Source organism: Amphimedon queenslandica, unplaced genomic scaffold (assembly GCF_000090795.2).
Source record: "Amphimedon queenslandica unplaced genomic scaffold, v1.1 AMPQUscaffold_13092, whole genome shotgun sequence".
In the NCBI taxonomy this organism is placed as follows: domain Eukaryota; kingdom Metazoa; phylum Porifera; class Demospongiae; order Haplosclerida; family Niphatidae; genus Amphimedon; species Amphimedon queenslandica.
The window spans coordinates 27596-50122 of record NW_003546672.1 but is presented as its reverse complement, the minus strand read 5'-3'; the positions used below and the strand labels follow the sequence as shown (position 1 = coordinate 50122).

The window sequence follows — 22527 nt, the reverse complement described above, 5'->3', positions numbered from 1 at the left end:
ATTTAATAATTTAAGTACATATAATTTAGCTAGATGCATATTTTGAGCTATAGTAAAGGAACTATCAATTTCAAGTTTGTGTGTGAGAGGGAGAACCATTATGTGCATGCAAGGCCAGTGTTAAAACTAAGCCGTGTAGCAGCTATAGCATGTGCTATAAGAATTATTTACTGCACATACGATAGTGTGTATACAATGAGTATAACTAACTATTTACTACCTGCAAATATCGTTCTATTCTTGAAGAAAGTGACAGAGAAGCTCTCTTAGTGCTACCTTTTCTGCAAAAGCTGAGCGTTACAACAGTGTCCGCGCCTAATCAAATTCATATCTATGGGATCACGTGATCAGTTTCCAATCCCGGTTACGTAGTCTATAATATCTATGAACTTACATACAACATAAGATTAACAATTCTTAATCTATATATACACACAATAATAAAAGTGGATTTTAATTAAGCCTAACCTGTTATCAACTAAAGGTTGTACGTGAAAGTCTCCACCTGATAACGGAGTACTGACTGTACGAGAGGGAGGGGGCGGGGCTGAGAGAGACGAGAGAAAAGGAGGATCGTTCCATCCTGCCACACTACCTGGAACACTCAGTAATGGAAGACTAGTGGTCTGACCACGCCTACTGTCCTCTTCCTCAGCTAATGTAGGACTATCCAATGGCACTGTGTGAAGGGTCTCGTCTGATTTAGAGGGAGGGGTAGCTCCGCCACCTTCATTAGAGGAGGGTGTGGCTACTGAAGGTACTGCTGGAGCTGCAGGAGCTAATGTGAATGGACTACCACCTAGTTATTAATTAATAGTTATTAAGTACATGTAACTTATCGGACTTTCTATTACAATTAATTCCTCGCATCGTCTCACTAATAATTACCATGCACATACTTATTGTTATTAATTATATATAATTAATTAATTATAATTACCTGAAAATATGTCATCCCCGAATCCTAGTGAAGATAGGCCAGTGGCTGGTGAGGAGAAGAGGTCAGCATTGAATAATGAAGCCTTCTCTTTTGATGGAGTATTACTAACAGACATGAGAGAGAGAGATAGAGAGTGATAGAGAGAGTAGGAAAGACAATCAATAAAAATTAATAATGGTGGTTATAACGTCACTGCAATTACGTGTATTGATAGGCGTGGTCAAGGATTTGTCATGTCACGTGACACTAATGGGCGTGGTGGTGTGTTTTAAAATTTCCACCATAGATAATAGAGTAATCTCGCCACTCCTCGACTTTCCTAGTCTGCCACTTTTCTTTTTCTCTCCTAAGTTTGCTTGCAAAAGTTGCTTTGTGCTGCATTTATTCTTTAAGTTACTCGAGACTATCTATCCTCTGGGACTATAGATCTACAAAGTGGATTATAATCTCGATTATATATAATAATGTCAAAGAAAGAATCGCCCCCTCAGTTTCCCGATGATGCTGTAACCGAATCTTCTCTCTCTGAGTCTCTCTCCTCTCAATTCCCTGTACAAGAGGTGAGTACTACAGCAGTAGTCTTGTTAAGTTAATAGCTACTAACAATAAATCTATAATCATGGCCAATAATGATAATGTCATTTTATGCTGCCTGCATGCAGCTAAGCTCATCTCAGGTTACGTTGTTTAAATACAAACCCCACTTAGCACTTACTTATGTGGTACTTATTATTAAAAAATCAAAATGAATTATTGTGCTTTTAGTGAAATATGTGCTAATAATACTAGCCTATTTAATAGTTCTCATTGTACATATTTTTATTACTTATAATGTAAATGGAATGGACATTTATAAGTAGGATTGTTTAGCAGATCCCTATAGCTATTATTATTATTATGGTCATAATCATTATGTATGGTATTATTAAATTATCTTTATAAGGAGGGTATTATCAGACAATGTACATACTTATAGCCTAAAATAAACAAAAATGAATGTATTATTTTTATTTAAAATGCATCACATGATACATATGCGCATGTGATTAATAATCTAATTATAAATAATAGTCAATTAGAACGACAGTATCCCTCCTGCTATTTGTTTTTGATTTCAATATGTTGTTTAAATAACACTCCAATCTTTAACGTAAACAAACATTGTGACTATTTTTCTTCTAATTTTACAGACCGATGAAAGTGAAAATGAGCTTGTTGTCACTAACACTGATCAAGGAAATACTGCTGCTGGAAGATTAATACACAATTTTCTCACTTCAGTTCAGACTTTCAGCAAACAACTCTTGGATTTTACAGAAAAGCTGGAGAAATGTCTATCTCTTTCACAAACGAACCAGGAAAAAATTGCTGAGTTGCAAAAAGAATTGAAATGTTACGTCAAAAAGTTTGAGAAGCATTGCGGAGAAGCAGCAATGGTCACTGAATTAACTCGTCTCTCTGAAGATCACGAAAAGCTCAAGCAAGAAACAAAAGCAATGAGGGAAGAATATGATCAGAAATTTAAAGAGTTATCTGAGAGATTGCAGACACCATCTTTTGAAGTGCCTGTTATGGAAGCAGCCAAAAAAGAAGCGCCAGCAGCTTCAGCAACCAGCAGTGTGACGGAGCCTCCTCTCCCTGTCATCTCTGACCTCTTATTGAAATTAGACGATTTAGCGTCACAAATGATACCGAAAGAAGCAACCAGTAAGAGAAGATCGATCTTAGAGACACAAACTAATGAATTATGCACTGCGTATGCCACGGAAAGTTTTGACGAATGTGATTTACCATCACAGCTACCACGTACCAGTAGTGCCTCTAGTTCTGGTATAGGAAGCAGTATTGGGCCTCCTACACTAGGTAGAGGTGATAGTAAATTGTCTAATATCGGGGAAGATGAAAACACACCAGCAGCTGATGAATCGCTTCCTCCTGAAGTCAAGTTGCGTCCAAAGACAACAAGCACACCGCTTAGACGAGGAAAGTCTATGACGAAGAATGACCACAATTATCTGGAGGTTATATGGACAATGAGCGACTTAACAAATGCTTTAAAGAGACTGCTGGAACCAGACTCTGATAACAATGCTTAACTAATCCCTTAATATTTTTATAGTAATATAATACCATTTTTTAACTTATAGGTGTGCAGTGAATGAAGCCTGGGATGTTTTATTATATATATAAACCTACATTGTATATTCACTATTCAGTCTTAATATTAACAAACTGGGGGTGTCTTTTTTCAAATTTTTAGACGTTGGTCACTGCACTGACTGGGCCTGGCCTCCTCCGGGGGGCCTCGAGGTGGGGCGGGGGACTGGGGCCAGCATAGCAATAGCATCCGAGCGCGACTAGCCAGCATCATGTCGACGACCAGGACTAGGCGAAAGCTTCTGGTTCAACTAGGTAGGATCTCTCATGTATAATATATATATAAATAGTTCCTTTAAATTTTAGATATTTCATACCTGAAACTTATCAGAGATGCTTTAAAAGAGAACGGGGTATCTGGTGGTGAGTGGTATGTCTTGGGGCTTGAGCTTGAAGTACCATCTAGTAAACTAAGACAAATCGATATCGATCATCATGGTGATTCCTCTCGCTGTCTACTGGAATGCTTGGAGGCTTGGCTTGAACATCGTTGTCGTACATGGGGCATGCTAGACACTGCACTCAGAAAGATAAATGAAACTGCTGCCAAGAACATCAGAGAATCATGTAGGTCACTTAATAGTTAGTATTATGGTCTAGGGGAGTATTTAGTAATGAACGTAATGAGACTGTTGGGGTAGTAGTAAAAGTAGAAACAAAACGAAACCAGAAACGAAAAGAAACCAGAACAGAAGCAAAACTAGAGAACTCCTAACATAAGTAGGGCCCTGACATGACTAGGGGACTTCTAACAGAATAAAATTACACTCAGGAGACTGTTTCTTTTCGTTTCTGGTTTCGTTTCGTTTCTACTTTTACTAATACCCAAGACTATTAATATGACGCACAAAAGTATACTATTGTTTAGCTGTGGCTATGTACATGTATTTTGGGGTTTGTAAAAGAGTTGTATGCAACAATAAAATGTATGGTCAACATTTTTATTTTGATCAGTCTACAAAAATTAATTTTTAAGCTCGGCACAAATGATGTTAACACTTATGTATACATAGTTACATAGTAAAGCATTCACCACTTTATATTTTATCAAAAATTTGTCACTGCATAGATTTATTTTTTGTTCATTAGATGGTAATCCTGCTAGTCAGCTTCTACAACGGCTTTACAAAAAAATCTTGGAAAAGATTTCCTTTTCTGAAGAATCTGTGGAAATGTTCTACAAAGAAGGATTGATAACAGAAGATGGACAGGACATGATTAATGATTGCAATGGTTCTCTTAATTTTGATTCACTAAAAGAAATTCTTTTTGTGGTCGCAAAAGATCATGAGAAATTGAGAAAGTTTGGTGATATTCTGGTGAGATCCGGGGATCAGCAAATGTTGGCAGTAGGTAAAGAAATTTTAGAAAATTGTAAGCAATTTTTTGTATTATAATACTTCAGTAACATCAATTTTTAGTTAAACTTATTTCTCCATGCTCCGTTACACCAGTTGATCTAATACATGAACCAGTGGTTAATGAGACCATGCGTACAGGTAATAATACAAATGTATATGTTTATTTATTATAATGAATTATCAATACTGTGCAGATAATGGTATCCATGTCAGTGAAGCTAGCATATGAAACTGATTTTGATGAATTTAGAGTAAAATTTGTTAAGACACGGGAGCAAATAGCTAATTCAATTTCCCAATGCATTCATCCATCAATGTTTATTGATCTCAAGACACATCTTATATTATGCTTTCCTGAGCAGGGAGAGTTAGAAAATGCTACTGATGTTAAAAGTGTTATGAATGTAGTGAAGATTCACTGTACAATCATAAATATTGTACCCATGGAAACCATTGCTGATCACTTTAATCTGGATGAAGCAAAGAGCCTTGTTAAACAGTACAAAGAAAGCCTAGATAGCTTCTGTAGTGAAGTGAAGCTTACATTTGTGCTTGGTAAGGATCTGTGTCCTCATTATCAACCTTTTGTTCATAGTGAAATTAAATTTATTTTGGATTGGAATCCTGTTGACCATAAATTTCAAGACATTCGTCGTTTAATAGAGAAAGCATTCAAAGATATGAACAAAAGAGTCATTGTTAAGCGAATTAGCGAAGGCAGCTCTATTATAGTTCTCTGTTCTGCTCCAAATGATTTATTGGATGCTTTATACTTAGAAGCACAGAAAAATGTTACTGTCTTGATACAAGAATTCAGTTTGGTTCAATTAAAGATTGGCAGTTACACTGTCTATGATAAGATTCTGAGAGGCAAGGTATGATATTTTTGATGTCATCAACAGTAATAATTTTTAAAGTAGGAAATGAAAATAATGAAACAGCAATTAGAACAAGAAGCTAAAAAACTACAAACTTTTAAAAATGTTAATATTCAAAAAATTGCAGGTACTCTTTATACTGAAAATTGTTGTAGCTGCATGATTATTTGTTTATTTTATTAGCAGCAAATAATTGACAATTAAATCAAGAGTAGATTAGAAGTTGTATAACATACTACTTTTAACTTAATTCTAGGTAAAAACAAAATTTTATTGGAAGAAAGATCTGTTTCAGACTCTTCTAGATTAGCACCTATGCAAGAAGTAAGAATAATTATACTTTTCAGACTGTCAGTAGCGTGTTGCTGTAACTTTCTTTGTTGTAAAGGTATAGTTGCCTAAAAATCACTTCCCTTGTAAGTTTACATGAGGCGCTAGTCCTTAGAAAGAGTAGCCCGAGTCTATTATTATTATTAATTTAGTGAATCAAGCAGTGCATGTAATTATGCAGGACAAATTTAGGAATTATAAATGTAAAGTTTTTTTTACTTTTTTGTTTTGGCAATTGCTTCATTTTTATGATATTATTTTTAAAAGGCATACATTATATACATACATATAACCTAAAATAGACAAAAATGAATATATTCTATTAATTAAAATGCACCAGATGTTATCATACTTGTGAACTGTTCCCTGGGTGTGCTATGTGTGTACATGTATGTTGTTATAATAATCTAATTAATTAAAGGGCTCTGGTCAAACTAGAGCAATATTTTACCAAATGAGCACTGTTAACTTACTTCATAGATACATGTGTATTTAGCTTTCATGCTGCAGATTTTCATAGTCGTTTTCTCATGATAGGCAGAATTGGAGAAAAGTTACTCCATAACATGCCTGTCTTCATCTTTTATAAAATAAACATTGTGTTGTTTATTGTCATTTCCTATTTTACAGACAGATCACAGTGAAAATGAGTATGTGATCATTAACAGTGATGCTTTTGCTGGAAAACTACTCAAAGATTTACTCAAAATCAATGCAGTTAAACTTTTTCGCGAACAAGTCTCACATGTCGAGAAGCAATTGGAAAAACAATTGTCTCTTCCACAAACAAACAAGAAAGATATTGCTGAGCTGCAGGAGAGATTCCAAAAAGATCACGTTGAAAAGTTTGAGGAGCATTGTAAAGTTGTCGATGAATTGATGCGTCTATCTGAAGAAAATGAAGCATGGCAAAAAGAATTGAATCAAAAAATAATAAATTTAACTGAGAAAGTGGAGAAATTGCAGACAGCATCTCCTGTTATGGAAACAGAAGCTATTGCAACGACTGGCAGTGTGGTGGAGCCTCCTCTCCCTGTCATCTCTGACCTCTTATTGAAATTAGACGATTTAGCGTCACAAATGATACCGAAAGAAGCAACCAGTAAGAGAAGATCGATCTTAGAGACACAAACTAATGAAGTATGCACTGCTTATAACTTACCACCAAAAATAGACAGTTTTGATGATTCTGATTTTCTACACTTACCGCGTGTACACAGTAACTCTAGTTCTGGTATAGGGAGCACTATTGACCATCCTACACTAGGTAGAGATGACAATAAATTGCTTAATATCGGGGAAGATCAAAACACACCAGCAGCTGATGAATTACTTCCTCCTCATGTTAAGTTGCATCCAAAAACAAGCAACAGACTAGGAAAGTTTATGACAGAGAAAGACCACAATTTTCTAGAGGTTATATGGACAATGAGTGACTTCACAGATGCTTTAAAGAGACTGCTGGAACAGGAAAAGCATTAAAAATAATAATTAGTGTATTCATGTATTGTATTGTATTATCTTTAGTCTCTTTTCCTTTTGGGCGTGGTTAAACTGGTTATACAAAGATTTGAAAATTGGAAATTTGTTAGCGTCTCTTTCTCTTTCTCTCTTTTGCTTGCAAAAGTTGCTTTGTGCTGCATTTCTTCTCAAGTTACCCGAGACTGTTCTCTGGGACTATACCAAGTGAATTATAATGTCAGGGGAAGAAGTCGCCTCTCAGCCCTCTGATGATCCTGTAACGGAATCCTTTCCTGAACAAGAGGTGGGTACTACACTACAGATAATAGCTGCTTGTGGTAGATAAATCAATTTTAATGCCCACAATGTCATTTTATATGCTGTCCCGATTTCTTACGTGTAAATATACACAGGCTAGCATGCAGTTCATATAAACCCCGCCTAGCACCAACTTTATATTTTAAATGGGACATAGCAATGATGGTGAGTTTCTTCTTTGTGCTAATCTTTGTAGTTCCCATCCATTGTGCAAATTCTGTTGTTTTTGTGAATGGTGTAAAGAAATTTACAAGTAGGAGTGTTTTAGCATGTCCTGTAGCTACAATTATTATTATGGTCATAATCATTATTTATGGTATTATCAAATTATCTTTATAAGGAGGACATTGTGCATACTTATAGCCTAAAATAGACAAAAATGAATACATGTTATCACTTAAAATGCACTTAATGTTATCATACTTGTGAACTGATTCCTGGGTGTGCACTTAAATATATGGTGGCTGTTGTGTGCATGTGGTTAGATCTAATAATCAAAATTAATTATCGTACAAATAGCAATCGATTAAAGCAATTATACGGCCCTATTCCGCATTAGCTGTGACCCCCTCCAGCCAGTACTGTGTTATATAATATACTGTACTTTTGTTTTTGATTCCAATTATGTTGTTTAATAACATCTCAACTCTTTAACGTAAACAATGCAACATTGTAAGTGACTGTATTATTGTTTATTATTATTTTTTCTAATTTTACAGACGGATCAGAGTCAAACTGAGTTTGTTGTCATTAACACGGATGAAGGAAATACTTTTGCTGGAAAACTACTCAAAGAATTACTTACTGACGTAAAAGCCTTTCGCAAAAAAGTCTCCGATTTTGAGAGGCAGCTAGAGGAACATCTATCTCTTCGGCAAACGAATCAGAGAGAGATTTCTGATTTGCAAGAGAAATTCAAGCATCACGTTGAAAAGTTTGAGAAGCATTGTGAAGGGGCAGCAATGGCTGATGAATTTGCTTGTCTTTATGAAGAAAATGAAAAGCTAAAGCAAGAAATGAAGGCACTGAGGGAAGAATACGATCAGAAATTGAAAGATTTATCTGATAGATTGCAGACACCATCTTCTGAAGTGCCTGTTACAGAAACAGCTGAAAATGAAGAAGTACCAGCAGCTTCAGCAATCCCTCCACTCCCTGTGATCTCTGACCTCTTGTTGAAATTAGACGATTTAGCGTCAAAATTAATACCAAAAGAAGCGACCAACAGGAGAAGATCAATGTTAGAGACACAAACTAATGAAGTTTGCACTGCTTATAACTTACCACCAAAGACAGACAGTTTTGACGAGTTTGATTCACCACAGTTACCCCGTACGTACAGTGCTTCTAGTTCTGGTATAGGAAGCAGTACCGGCAATGCTACACTTGGTAGAAATGATAGTACATTGTTTAATATCGGGGAAGATGGTGATACTACAGCACCTGACGAATCGCTTCCTCCTCAAGTAAAATTACGCCAAAAGACAAGCACACCTGCTATTAGACGAGGACAATCAATGACGGAGAAGGACCACAATTATCTAATGGTTATATGGACAATGAGTGACTTCACAGATGCTTTAAAGAGACTGCTGGAACAGGAAAAGCATTAAAAATAATTACTATTACCTGTATTGTATTGTATTGTACTTGTTTGTTTTATTGTGTTATAGGCCTAAACATGCTGTATGCATTTGGAGGGAAAGGATGGTTTGACAGTGTAACCATTCAGCAAGTAATATTCACCATTTTTGCTCAAAAACATATCAAATTAAAACCCACCAGTCACTAAATTTAGTAATTTCCTCCTCCTATGCAACATGACTATTTTCTCACTTTAAAAATATTTATTCTTTTCTATATGTACATGTATTGTAATTATTATAATTATAATTATTATTGTTATTGTTTTTCTGACATCAAAATCACACCATGTATGTTGATGTCATACATCACTATGATGTCATTATTTTGTCATGCATGCACTATGAGTACTATAGAGTGCGAATGAGTGTGACTATCAATAGAGTAAAAGTATTAATGTCATTTACTATCAAAACAATAAAACAAGAGAATGAGGAAATAGCAATACACTAGGGGACAGACCATTTATGAATATACTTAAACTAACATTTCCGTGATTTAACACATTTTGATGTAGATGTCACAATGTTATAGTTGTATAAAAATAAAGGGAAATAGAGGACAACTTTAGTTTGCAGAGAAGAAGAAATAAAGCAGAAGAATTAAAGGAAGAGAGAGAGTGGGCAGTATAAAATATGACTGATCATAATCAAACAGTTGCACAAGAGCCTGAGGAAGGACATGTAAGTGTGCAATTTGAACTGTATTCCCTGGCATCTATTGTATGGATTCCTGGTAGCATAGATCTATTGCAGTGTTAGATCTGATCTCTATCTTCAAGATTGTTGCAACAGCATTAGCATTGTGAAGCTGTTGTAGGCCTAGGGGCTATATGGAAACCAAAAGTTGATGAAACCAGGATATGATACATGTATGTAGCATAGTAGAAAAACCAGGCTATATGCACATAGCCAGGCCGCTAAGAAAGTAGACTGGCTAGCTAGCCTGGTTTTTAGTATAGTATACTAGTAGAAACCAGGCTACTGTATGTATATTAAACCATGCTATATAGCACATGATAGCCATGGACACACAATAATAGTCTCTCTCTCTCTCTCTCTTCCTCATTCCCTCCTCTCAGGATGATGAAAGGACAGAGCTAGTGTTCCCATTGGAAAGGCTACACATAAGGACATCACAGCTGCTAAATAACGCTGACCAAAGGATGACAGAAATATTGAGAAAGATGACGGACGAAAGAATTGAGAAGATGAGTATAGAGCAAGAAGAGCTAAAAGAAGAAATAAAAAAGATCCAAGAAGAATTGAGGGAAGCAAAAGAAAATGTTGAGGAAATAACAGAACTGAAGAGGAGAGTAGATGACCATGACAAGAGACTGAGGGTCGTAGAAAGTAGAGATCATCATCATCATGGGATCTTGAAAGTGCCAGTTGGAAGAAGAAACCCATCAGCAGAGAGTGACATGGGATATGGGGGCAGTAGAGATAACAGCTCGAGTAACCTAGAGCTTCCAGTACAAAATCCACCTGTATCCCTCCTTGGGCCAAATGATGATGATCAAGCAAAATAAATAAATTTATATATTTGATATACTGTATACTTCTTTCCTTAACTCTCTCTGAAAATAATGTACGTATCTGTCTTTCACCTATCTTTCTGTATCTGCTGGAGTTCTCTTAATCAATTATATTCTCTCTCCCTCTTTTCCAATCTCTATCCTGAATTCTTCTCAATGCAACAAATGTGATTATGATGATTTGTAATCATAATATTATCGTCTTTATGTTAATTATTGTTATTGAAATATACCTCAATCGCAAATATGTTGAGCTATTTTGCTGAGAAGGGAATCTATGGAATTAACTCTACGTGAAAACTCGTCAATGTTTCCCAAATTATGACAAATTCTTATATAACATATGTACCTAAATGCCACTCCTTTGTACTTACAGTAGTAGAGTTTACTTAACATGAGTAAACCCTAATTAGGAGCTAGTGGTTAGCGTGATCGAAACATAAACTATGAAATGGACCATGAATTGCACAACCTCCTTTATGTTATACGTACATAATGTGCACGTGTGCATGTATAATATGTATCAGATTATCTTAAAGCCACTATTATTTGTGAGTACTAATTTTTTTCATTTTTTGTGAGTGGCTTTAAAATCGCAAAATTAGTACTCGCATTTATTAATAATTTAGGTTCATCAATAGTTATTAATTGGGAAAAAGAGCAAAATCGTAAAAAATTAGTACATGCTAAATCAGTACCATTAAATATTTGTCTACTTAAAATAACTGGCCTTTTATGTTATATGTACAAACCTTTTATGTTTTAACAAACCCTTTTATGTTATATGTACATAATGTGTGCATGTATGCATCTGATTATGTTTTATCTTTGTATGGCTTTTTTGTGTAGAAATATAACATAAATGAAATATATCATATATGAGAGGCTGATATGGGTTGATACACCCTCCACCTCGGATACTTTGAATTGATATGACCCTTGGGCCTTCAGGTGATATTAATTCAAAGTATCCTCAGTCTCAGGATATCAACCCACATATTGTCGTGCTATACATAACATAATACATCAGCAGATATGTACTTTGTATGGCTTTTTTGGGGTAGACGATACTTCCCAATTATTTAGGATGGGGTAATTAGTGGGTGGTTAATTTAGTTAAATATTGTCATTAAAACTATTAGCATAAACACATGAGAGAAGACAGTACAATAACACAGAGTGCATGATGTGATGTCATATGATGTCATATGATGTCTTCATTAAAATAATCCCCTCCAGCCCTTGAAACCACACAGACACTCCATGATAGTATATAGCATCATTGGAATGAGGATGTTATGAATGTTTATTAAAAATAGAAAACATGAAGTCAAATAAGGAGTAGGTATGCCTGAATGTCCCTGTATTTCCAGGAACTATAGTACACAGGAAATGATGATGATAATTATGCATATAAAATATAATAATATACTGTTCTATTTTTAGTAACATAACACTGGGCTTGTGTACAAATCATTCAATTTGAATATGAAACCACGTACCAAAGTTTTGCATTATTGCTATTCAAACTGCTGTTTTACAGACAGTTACTACCGTATAGCGGAAAATTTTCGTGGCCCAAAATTTTCAAGGATCCATCCAAAAATCAATTTTGTGGCTTTAATTTTCGTGGTTTTCTACAATTCAGCCATCTTAAACCATATAAAATCGATTTTCGTGGATTTTATTTTCGTGGGTTTGAAAAAAACGTGAAATCCACGAAAATTTTGGGCCATGAAAATTTTCCGCTATACGGTATATCCATTATGATGTACAGTGTTCTTCATACAAAAAAAGTATGCTAACTATTTGCTTACTTGATTCATGCCAGCATTTGTGAATAGTAGTGTTGGATCATCTACTGGTATGGTAGACGATGAAGGAACATTAACAATTAACTCATTAACATATAAAATGATTGATTTCATGCGAGTATTAACATTGGGATCATCTATTGGTGTACATATTTAGTCTTGTGCAGCCAGACCATTCCTCAACCTACTGTCATTTGGGTCTACCCAAATGACAGTAGGTTGGGGAATGGTCTGGCTACCCAAATGACAGTAGGTTGGGGAATGGTCTGGCTACCCAAATGACAGTAGGTTGGGGAATGGTCTGGCTACCCAAATGACAGTAGGTTGGGGAATGGTCTGGCTGCACGAGACTAGTACATATCAGGCCCGTAGCCAGGGGGGGTTCGGGGGGTTCGGACGAACCCCCTGTTGTAGCTGCAAAAAAGTTTTAGATTAGCTCCTGTCATGAAGAACAGCACTGCAAAAGCAGGATTAGCATTTTGGCAACAGCGAGAAGCACAGATAGCCATTTTAGCTGAGTCAGCACATGGCTGAGATGCGTAAATTAAGACCACGCCTACCAACCACGCCCATTTTCGTCACAATTTTCGAACCCCCTATTTTAAGTTCCTGGCTACGGCCCTGCATATTGGGGTCTCCTGTATCAACTCTATGTACATGTATAATACTATTGTTGATAAAGCTCTAGTTACATGTACATGTACATATGCAAAGGGATTTTAAGAAAGGAATTAAGGAATTCACCCAATTGTTTGGAATAGATATGCCACATCTCAGAAATTGTAATACAAAATTATATTATATATGTGCGCATGTGGGAGAATTGCGTGAATCATAATTGTTTATGAAATTCAAAGTATTTTAATTACAAATAATGCCCAGCTGCTATGTAACTCTCACACACACACACACACACACACACACACAGACTGAGTACAGTGAGTACATGTACACTGTACAAGTTGTAGCCCAGCCTACTACTATATCTACTTCCTGCTTTTACCATCTACTTATAGAAGAGCTGTATGTCTTTTGCAGTATTTGGGTGATTGTCAAAAATAATATTATAGTCCTGTTTTACTGGGATAGAGTGAAGATGGCTAATGCACAGAGGTCACCAACAGAAAGAACAGTAAGTTTATAAAAGTCTAATGTATACATATAATGCTCTCTCTTTCCATAGCCTCCCATCACTACTGAATGCCAAGAAGAGAAAGGACACAATGATGGAAGAGAAGAGTTAGTAACCAGTGCATATACCTGGATTAAAAGGAGGCAGCAGCAGCAATACTTAGAAGATATCAAGGAAAAAACTGTTCAAAAGCTCTTGCCTCAAGTGACTGGCACCCCAACAGCTAGTACAGGGACAACAGCAGCTGCTACAGGGACAAAGAGTACTCAGACTGAAACTGAAGTTATGAAAAGATTGTTCAATCTACCATCATTCAAGCAGATACCAAAAGAAATGAGAGAGAGAATGATGGAGGAAATGAGAGGACAAAAGGGAAGTGACGATGATGATGATGCAAGCTCAGGATATCAATCAGTTACAAGCTCTTTAAAGTCTTTATGATGATCATCCACACACACTCTCTCTAGGCTCTCTCTCCAGACTCTCTCAACACCTCTCTCTCTCCTTCAACTCATCCTGTGTAATTATTAGGCAGTTCACAGAAGTTCATTAACTGGATATATTATAAATCTGTTCATATGCTTGTCTTGCAAAACTCTTCCTCTCTCCTTCACTTATGATGTATTACTGTAAAATTTGTGAATTGATACCCACTCTTGTTGATACCCATAGCATTATAATTATATTATTAAATTTATATTCTATTTTTCTTCAATTATTGATTATATTTTTGATTATATTATAATACAAACAATATCAAGCATGCAGTAATGAGTAGCTGCCAGTAAAACAATAAACAAATTATTGTTTTAGGGTTGGTATTTGTAAACAAATCCTTCACACCCTCAAATGCAATTAGCATACAGTGAATAACTCGATAACAGGAATTACTGTGAAGGATAGGAAAGGGATAAGTGCCTCCATCTTGTGTTTAGTCTGTCTATATGCTAAATAATAATAATAAGAGAACATAAAGGGTTTATATGTTCATGCTTACGTTATTTATTCAAATAAACGATTAGTCTATCCTAAAGCATTAGCTGCACCTGGAATAGAAACACTCAAAAACACAAGGCTGACAACAATCACAATAAGCCTATAAGCATTATAAGCATTTGACCACAAAAATGTGTTTACTAGTATCACTAATCTACTAAGTATAAATAATAATAAGACAATGGAGCCATTGTTATTGCATATGAGGTGACGGTGGCAGCTAGGTGGCTGATGCCAAAAGAAATTAGTCACAACGCCCACTAGATATTATCATGTGTACATGTACATGATGCAAATGTACATGTAAGTGTGTGTGTGTGTGTGTGTGTGTACATAATCACATCCTTTATTATGAATAAGGTATTTGTTATGGTAATACCAATTATAGTGTACCTGTTGACATTCACTGTTCCAGACACTGAGACTAAATAGGTGAGACTATGTGAGGTATTGCAAGAAGCAGAATAATGGCATTAGCGAGTAGAATGGGGTAGGAGTGGGCAGATTAGTGAAAAACAATAACACCAATAATTATTTATCTACCAATAAACAATTATGAGTGTAAACACAGTAATTAGGAATCTATACATTCTGTCTGCATGTACATGTACATGTAGATGTATCAGGAATCCACAATACTGAACATGTATTGATCACTAGCAGTAATTCCTTCAGAATTTGATGAAAATACCCTATAATAATAATCAGAGAACCTCATTCACATAGTGTTCATACTCATCTCTCCACATATAACCATATAAGGTCGTATTATAGAGGCACAATATAGTATGTAATAAGAAAGTGACATATATGGTAATGTACATGTACATGTACATACAGTCAGTAGTGTCTCAATAAAATGTTCTATAGTACGTGACACATGATAATGTACATGCATTCAAGCATCACTTAGTGTGTGCCAAATTTAGTGTGCTTAACATACAGTGTTATATAATTCAGTGTAATGTAGTCAAGTATATCCAAATTAGTATGTTTACAAATACTATAAGATAGTGACATATATCCACATGCTTTACACACTGAGTGTATATTATAATAACAATTGGAGAGAGAGAGAGATCATTATTGCTAAATATGGTAATCTGAACTTTACAGTATTCATAATGTGATTAATGTACATACCAGTAGTACCCATACCACATAGCCACAATACTGGGAAAAACATTCCCAGACTTCCAGACTTTAAAATCAATTATTTATTTTGTTTTTATTATAATCATAATAATTAATCTACATAATGGATCAAACAATACTCTGATATGCTAGTAGTCAATTAACTATTAGTTTATAACTGGTTACTTGGCTTCTATCGGCTTTGATCTCTTTCTTAGTTTCTTAACGAGCCAAACGGTAGCAAAAATAGACCCAAAGACCGTTATAACTAACTATAAGACAAGAGAGAGGATAAGAGGGTAGAGGTCATACATACTTGTATTCTAACTAATACATGTGCTACATTGTACACATGATAATGGGTTTCTCATTCTATAGTACAGGGACTTTAGCCCAATTTTTGAACAAATTGAAAAATTTGTAAAAAATCCGATTTTGATCGGAATGAGCTCAAACTTTCTACACAACATAAGTACATGTATATGTATCAGAAAATGAAATAAAAATGGGGAATTCTTTCCTAGTCATTTTTAGTCAAATTTGGCCAACGACCCTGTACTATAGTACAGGGACTTTGGTCTGATTTTGGAGCAACTTTAAAAATTCGTAAAAAATCCAAATTTAATTGGAATCAGCTCAAACTTGCTACACAACATAAGAACATGTATATGCATCAGAAAATGTAATAAAAATTGAAAATTCTTTCCTAGTCATTTTTGGTCAAATTTGGCCAACAACCCTGTACTATAGTACAGGGGCTTTGGCCCAATTTTGAAGCAACTTAAAAAATTCGTAAAAATCCAAACTTGATTGGAATCAACTCAAACTTTCTACACAACAGGCTTGGGGTCAATTACAATTATAATTGCAATTACAGTGTCAATTACAATTACAGTGTGTAATTGTAATTGATCTAGTTTTAGTTGCTTTGATAGTATGATATAATTGTAATTGAAATGAAATTTTGTAATTGACCCCAAGCCTGCTACACAACATAAGAACATGCGAGTTTTGAGCACAAAAAACTAAATGCAGTCCACATGCTGCAAGACTCATTTAAGAGCATCTGGTTGTAATGCATGTAGTGGTAGGTGTGGTTTATCAACCCACGTTTCTCCTTCCTGGGATAGTGTAGACGTTAATGTACGCCCTCCAACCGGTTAGGTTAACATTAGCATCACCTCCTCCAGCCATAATCTACCTAAAATATAATAACATTGATGAAAAACAACAGTTTTACTTTTCTCAGTCTTGTTTATTAGCACGTGCACGTGATTGTAATACAAGCCACACCCTTAATTAATTTTAACGTGGGCGTTCATTGAGCCACACCCATAAAACACGTGGTGTGAGAACTGAGTCTGAGAAAGAATGCAAAGTGATTCAGTAAGATATTGATATTTCGATTATTAAATTGATTATCCTCTAATAATTAGGTTATATGGGATGCTATTAACAATGGTTTCTGCTCATTTAAAACAAAGTAACACTATAATATATTTATTTGTTTATTTATTTATATTCTGTAGAATCACGTCTAACACATTTTGTCGTCATACCTACAACCTAACAGGATTATGCAATAGAACAGTTTGTCCTTTAGCCAACAGTCGCTATGCCACTATAAGAGAATTCTATGGTAATCAACTAATTAATTGATTATTAATTAATTGGTATATTAATTAATGTTAGCCCCTCCCTCTTGATAGGTAAAGTGTATTTGTGTATGAAGACAATTGAGAGAGCACACCAACCTTCAAAAATGTGGGAAAAAATATTGTTATCAAATAATTTTGAGACGGCACTAAAACAAGTGAGAGATTGAATTTATTGTTGAATTTGTTGTTGTTGTTGATTTGTTTAGATTGATACCAATTTGATTTATTGGCCAAAGCACATGATTCATAAGTGTAAGCAAAGGTTCGCAAAAATAACTCAAGTTAGTAAATGAATGATGGAGAAAGGCCACTAAATACTCCTTGGTCTTTCTCGTAGTATTTGGTTAGAAAGAGAAAGCTAAAGCTCAAAACTCAGTACGTGTAGCAGCTGCTTTTGTAATCCGAAACTTGTAATATATTTTGTAGGAGGAAGATTATCCCTTTAAATAGAAAAGTGGAAAAGAGAGAAAAAAGACGTGAGGTAGAATAACCATAATAATATTAATATTTATTATTTATAAATAGGATAAAGCTTTGGTGGCTGCTAGGATTGAAAACTCAATTGAGAAGGAATTATTAGAAAGACTAAAGAAAGGGACGGTAAGAATCACATGACAGTCAGGTGACATTAGTCTTTAACAGTATGGAGATATTTATAATATTGATCATAAAGAGTTTGAGAAGGCACTCAATGAAGAGGAATCAGAAGATGAGCAAACAAAAGGCAAAGTATGTAGTGATTATGAGGAGTAAATATTTACCAGGGGGAGAATTTTGTAGCATTCCTGCACTTAATTTATTTGATTAGTGTACTAAAATTTATTTGTATGTCCACTCAAAATAGATTATGTTGATTTGCCTGTTTTTGGAAAGTTATTGATGTTTTAATAGGAAGGTGAGGATGAAGATGAAGATGAGTTTGTTCCTGACGATGAAGACATTGAAGAGAGTGACATATCAGATATAGAGGTATAGGGAGAGAGGGACTGTGAACATAATGTCAACGGCTAATAGGATATTGGGTACACATCAAGTGAAGAGGAGGAGGAGGAGGAAGTGGTAAAGGGTAAAGGATCATCTCGCACAAAAAGAAAAAGACAATTAATTGAAATAGAATATGAAACAGAGCAAGAGCCACCTGCTAAGAATAAAGCTACTACATTTTAATAACTAAAACTGGTTAATAAAGTATTTTAAAAACACACACACACTTTGTCAATAATAATACCTTCTTCTCTGTTAGTTACTCTCCTAATTATTAAAAAAATTAATAATTAATGTTGTTATTATTATTATGACAAAATGCTGTCTTACTTGGCAAACAGTTTCAAAAGAGGAAGGACAAGCCATCATTCCATTATATTGTCCAAACCCGTTTGATGGAGCACTAATATTGAACTAAAGGTATGTACAGTAACATTGGAATGAGAGTGAGAGGAAGAAAGGTGTTACAGTTTGTCCTGGTTTGTTGCAAGTGTAAGCTGTTCCTTTAACATACACAGTCAATGAGCTCCAGTCTCCATTACAACTGCACTGTTGAGAATAAGATAACTTTATATACTTTCTGTTAATTTTATCATGTTTTTAACAGTATAAGCTGAACTTTAAAAAATGCTTCAAAACATCACCAATTATACCCATCGGTCATTTTGGGCTTTGAAAATTCCATATGAAAAGATTGAGCTAGATTATACTTTTCAACTGATGCTTTGGTTTCCAAATCATTCATTAAATAGGAGGTACCTTATAGCAACCAGAGTCCATGAGTGGTCCTATGTTAGTTCCCAGGGTCCACTGGTTTGCATGATTGAAACACTTTGATCCTGGACCGTATGTCTCAGCAGCAATATCTTGATTATCTTCATGCAACAAATAAATAAATACACTATTATATCTGTTATACAGAAATACCTGGAGGCTGGTTGCTAGGATTGCTGCATTGTGTATCTCTACCACTTGTATAACTGAATGACTATATCATTAATAATTTAATAAATTTACATGTACATTTTACTGTAATATAATTACATTTTGATAAGGACAGAAGTCACCAACTTGATTGCCTCCACCAACAGTAGGATCACTGAAATACTAATGATTATTAGAGCGTAATAATAGATGCTTAACAATCCATGAATACTTGATATTCCTGAGGTAAGGAGGTAGTGTATTTAGCAAGATTGCATTCAGCTTTATACTCTCTATCAGCTGTACAACCATACCTCAGTCCCTGATTGGAGGAGCTGAACTGATTACAGAATGGTGTTAGACTCTCACCGCTATCATAATGAAAGTGAAACTCTATATACTTGGTTGTATATTGTAACTTACGATTTTGACCTCTCATTCATGTATTGATAGCAACTTTTAGTAGCTAAGCTGCAGCCTTTCTTGTACCCCCAAGCAAGATACTCACCATAAACATAGTTGACTTTATACCAACTGTCATGAGAGAAGGAGACATTACATTAAAGAAAGGGAGCTATTGAAACAGCTAACCCACTGTCCTCCAACAGTGCCAATGTTATATTAGACAGTGTTGGATTAGAATCAATGATACCAGTCATTACTTCATTCTATCAATAAATAAAACAATTTTGTTGAATTATAATCCTCTCACTCCTAATATTCTTTTCTCCCAATGAGATAACTGTGTTCCTTGTCCTCCTTGATTCTCTAATTCTACGCCTACTAGACTAGAGCAATCGAAGTATCTTGCAGCTTCAGCCTATTTGAAACACATTGAAACTTCATCTTTATCTCTCCATTCAATTCTTCTTACTACAACAGTAGGAGTGACTACAAGATTGACAGTGTGACTGACTGATCCTTTATAAACCTGCCAGTCATTATAAGTCACTTGTTTTATTGTGCTATCACTCCACATGTAGTTATAGCTAGTAATGACATAAAATGTGCATTCATTTTAACTCTCTCTCTCTCGTACTATCCACTGCCTCTTGGTGGGTAGCCATTGCTATCTCTGTCTGTTCTTGGCTTTCCATTTTGATCTCTCCAGAAAGGATATAGTGACGGTGAAAATGCCTACATAAATATATGCACAGCAGAACATGTTTCACACAATAGAAATACATAATCCAAGGCTATAGCCCATGGTTTTTTCCAAAAAATGGCTTCGAAATCACCCCAAATTTTTATTACATTTTCTAATACATATTGATGTCCTTATGCTGTGTAGCAAGTTTGAGCTGATTCCAACTTCAATTTTTCAAGTTACGGCCATTTTAAGAAAATGTCAAATTTTTGAAAATTACCCAAGGCTATAGCCCATGGTTTTTTCCAAAAAATGGCTCCAAAATCACCCCAAATTTTTATTACAATTTCTGATACATATTGATGTCCTTATGCTGTGTAGCAAGTTTGAGCTGATTCTGACTTCAATTTTTTAAGTTACGGCCATTTAAAAAAAACCTCAAATTTTTAAAAATTACCCAAGGCTATAGCCTATGGTTTTTTCCGAAAAATGGCTCTGAAATCACCCCTAGTTTTTATTACATTTTTTGATACATATTGATGGGACTGTCCCTATGCTGTGTAGCAAGTTTGAGCTAATTCCGACTTCAATTTTTCAAGTTACAGCTATTTTAAGAAAACGTCAAATTTTTGAAAATTACCCAAGGCTATAGCCCATGGTTTTTTCCAAAAAATGGCTCCGAAATCACCCCAAATTTTTATTACAATTTCTGATACATATTGATGTCCTTATGCTGTGTAGCAAGTTTGAGGTGATTCCGACTTCAACTTTTCAAGTTACGGCCATTTTAAGAAAAATTTTTGAAAATTACCCAAGGCTATAGCCCATGGTTTTTTCCAAAAAATGGCTCCAAAATCACCTCAAATTTTTATCACATTTTTTGATACATATTGATGTCCTTATACTGTGTAGCAAGTTTGAGGTGATTCTGACTTCAATTTTTCAAGTTATGAGGATTAATAAGTTCAATTGACTCCATTACATTACGTACCAGTGCATGGATTATTTCGTGTTTAGCTGTTGCAATAATGAAGTCATCAGTTACTTTATCAGTAATTGCCGAGGGACAGAAATTAACAGAACCAGCTATAGGTCTGCAAAGAAACAATTAATCACCACTAATAGCTATCAATAAGTCTTAATAACTACTAATAACTATTAATAACTACTAATAACTATTAATAACTAGCTTGCCTGTCTAATGCACTCTCCATTTGGCACGTTGTTGCAAATGCTATTGTAGAAGTTGAGCCACTTCCTCCTCCACAGCTTCCAGCAACAACTGCTGATACATAAAGTATCATATCAGCATTGGATATACCAGATCCATCACTACCAGTCTTAGTACATGTATTACTATTCCCATTGCACTGTATGCAAGCCTGGAAAAGAGATAATAATTATTACTATAGAAGTTTTGTTTTATTAATAAAGTAAGCAAACACTCCATAGCGATATAGTCGATACCTTTAAGTGGTCTGAAGGAACGGTTGTTTGTCCACAGGTAGTAGATGATTGACAGGTATAAGCACACCTTATTGTGTTGTTAATGTTAGTAGGGTAGTAGGAGCCACCAGTGCAACTTCTATACAATCCAACAGTTATCATAGACTAACTATTACTCACTCACTCACCTCTGTAGGAGTATTGGTGCTTGTGTTGGTCGTACCATCAGGAGGGACTCAAAAAAGGTCTTTAATTTAGGAACAATAGAATTCTAAAATGATAGCATGAAGAATATAATAAAGTCTAACAAAGTACTTACTTGAATCCTATCCCTGACACTGCTTGGTATCCTGTGTAGTATGCATGGGGACAGAGAATTAAATCATTAGTATTTTAAAAGGTGTATGTCATACCCGTTTGTAATAGAATCATCATAATAAATGGATAAACGGAGAGACTGGTCGGAATCCCTTAGAATGAGAGAAGAGAATGGCTCCAAGTAGACACCATGTATGATCTAAAGGAGAGAATACGGTACATAAAGGAGCTGTGGCCTCAACTCACATCTCCTTTATCTTCAATAATCTCTTCACTAGCTGCACAGTATGAGACTAGACCCACTATCAACAAGAAACGAATAGAAACACCAGCCATCTCTTTATCCACTTCTGCTAGATAAGCAGTTTCCCGCCAGAGCCCGGGAAAACAAGCCACACCTGCAAATGC

At 35.2% G+C, this 22527-nt stretch overlaps 5 protein-coding genes and 1 long non-coding RNA gene across 7 annotated transcripts in view; 3 read left to right on the top strand and 3 right to left on the bottom strand.

Annotated features, from left to right (window-relative positions):
* LOC100633695 (phospholipase DDHD2-like) overlaps positions 1-1123 on the bottom strand; it is a 6178-nt gene extending 5055 nt beyond the window's left edge. Inside the window, exons 1-2 of the mRNA XM_020001275.1 lie at positions 941-1123; positions 469-799 (exon numbers count right to left, since the gene is read on the bottom strand). Coding sequence (XP_019856834.1) covers positions 469-799; positions 941-1055 — 446 coding nt within the window. The 5' untranslated portion in view covers positions 1056-1123. The remainder of the gene's footprint in view (positions 1-468; positions 800-940) is intronic.
* Positions 1124-1223: 100 nt separating this feature from the next.
* LOC109585287 (uncharacterized) lies at positions 1224-10858 on the top strand. The gene is made up of 11 exons (XM_020001289.1): positions 1224-1500; positions 2131-3352; positions 3404-3664; positions 4187-4471; positions 4519-4596; positions 4653-5333; positions 5379-5463; positions 5593-5660; positions 6297-7431; positions 8165-9772; positions 10171-10858. Exons 5-9 carry the CDS (start codon positions 4564-4566, stop codon positions 7146-7148), a joined length of 1719 nt encoding a protein of 572 aa, XP_019856848.1. The 5' UTR covers positions 1224-1500; positions 2131-3352; positions 3404-3664; positions 4187-4471; positions 4519-4563; the 3' UTR covers positions 7149-7431; positions 8165-9772; positions 10171-10858.
* Positions 10859-13350: 2492 nt separating this feature from the next.
* On the top strand, positions 13351-14095 carry LOC109585283 (uncharacterized). Its single transcript, XM_020001285.1, has 2 exons — positions 13351-13572; positions 13624-14095. Exons 1-2 carry the CDS (start codon positions 13387-13389, stop codon positions 14011-14013), a joined length of 576 nt encoding a protein of 191 aa, XP_019856844.1. The 5' UTR covers positions 13351-13386; the 3' UTR covers positions 14014-14095.
* Positions 14096-14196: 101 nt separating this feature from the next.
* On the bottom strand, positions 14197-17028 carry LOC109585284 (uncharacterized). 2 transcript variants are annotated; one of them, XR_002186415.1, is made up of 4 exons: positions 16943-16997; positions 16813-16903; positions 14962-15974; positions 14197-14519 (listed from the first exon to the last, which is right to left on the bottom strand). It is a non-coding gene; the product is annotated as an uncharacterized LOC109585284 (long non-coding RNA). The 2 variants fall into 2 exon arrangements; XR_002186414.1 differs by lacking the exon at positions 14197-14519 and having other exon boundaries at positions 15781-15974; positions 16813-16899; positions 16943-17028.
* A 2-nt stretch (positions 17029-17030) lies between these two features.
* Positions 17031-18553, top strand: LOC100635077 (protein MAK16 homolog). Its single transcript, XM_003389341.3, has 11 exons — positions 17031-17088; positions 17139-17185; positions 17232-17341; positions 17412-17515; positions 17567-17641; positions 17698-17735; positions 17787-17841; positions 17886-17960; positions 18003-18089; positions 18252-18329; positions 18375-18553. The coding sequence occupies exons 1-11, from the start codon at positions 17074-17076 to the stop codon at positions 18525-18527; spliced, it is 837 nt and encodes a 278-aa protein (XP_003389389.1). The 5' UTR covers positions 17031-17073; the 3' UTR covers positions 18528-18553.
* Positions 18462-22508, bottom strand: LOC100634952 (leishmanolysin-like peptidase). Its single transcript, XM_011408113.2, has 19 exons — positions 22366-22508; positions 22215-22318; positions 22121-22151; positions 21990-22072; positions 21823-21940; positions 21550-21737; positions 21347-21449; positions 20308-20405; positions 20143-20257; positions 19981-20088; positions 19860-19936; positions 19692-19802; positions 19501-19639; positions 19389-19451; positions 19272-19332; positions 19104-19219; positions 18813-18893; positions 18675-18758; positions 18462-18611 (listed from the first exon to the last, which is right to left on the bottom strand). The coding sequence occupies exons 1-19, from the start codon at positions 22453-22455 to the stop codon at positions 18600-18602; spliced, it is 1782 nt and encodes a 593-aa protein (XP_011406415.2). The 5' UTR covers positions 22456-22508; the 3' UTR covers positions 18462-18599.
* Positions 22509-22527: the final 19 nt, after the last annotated feature.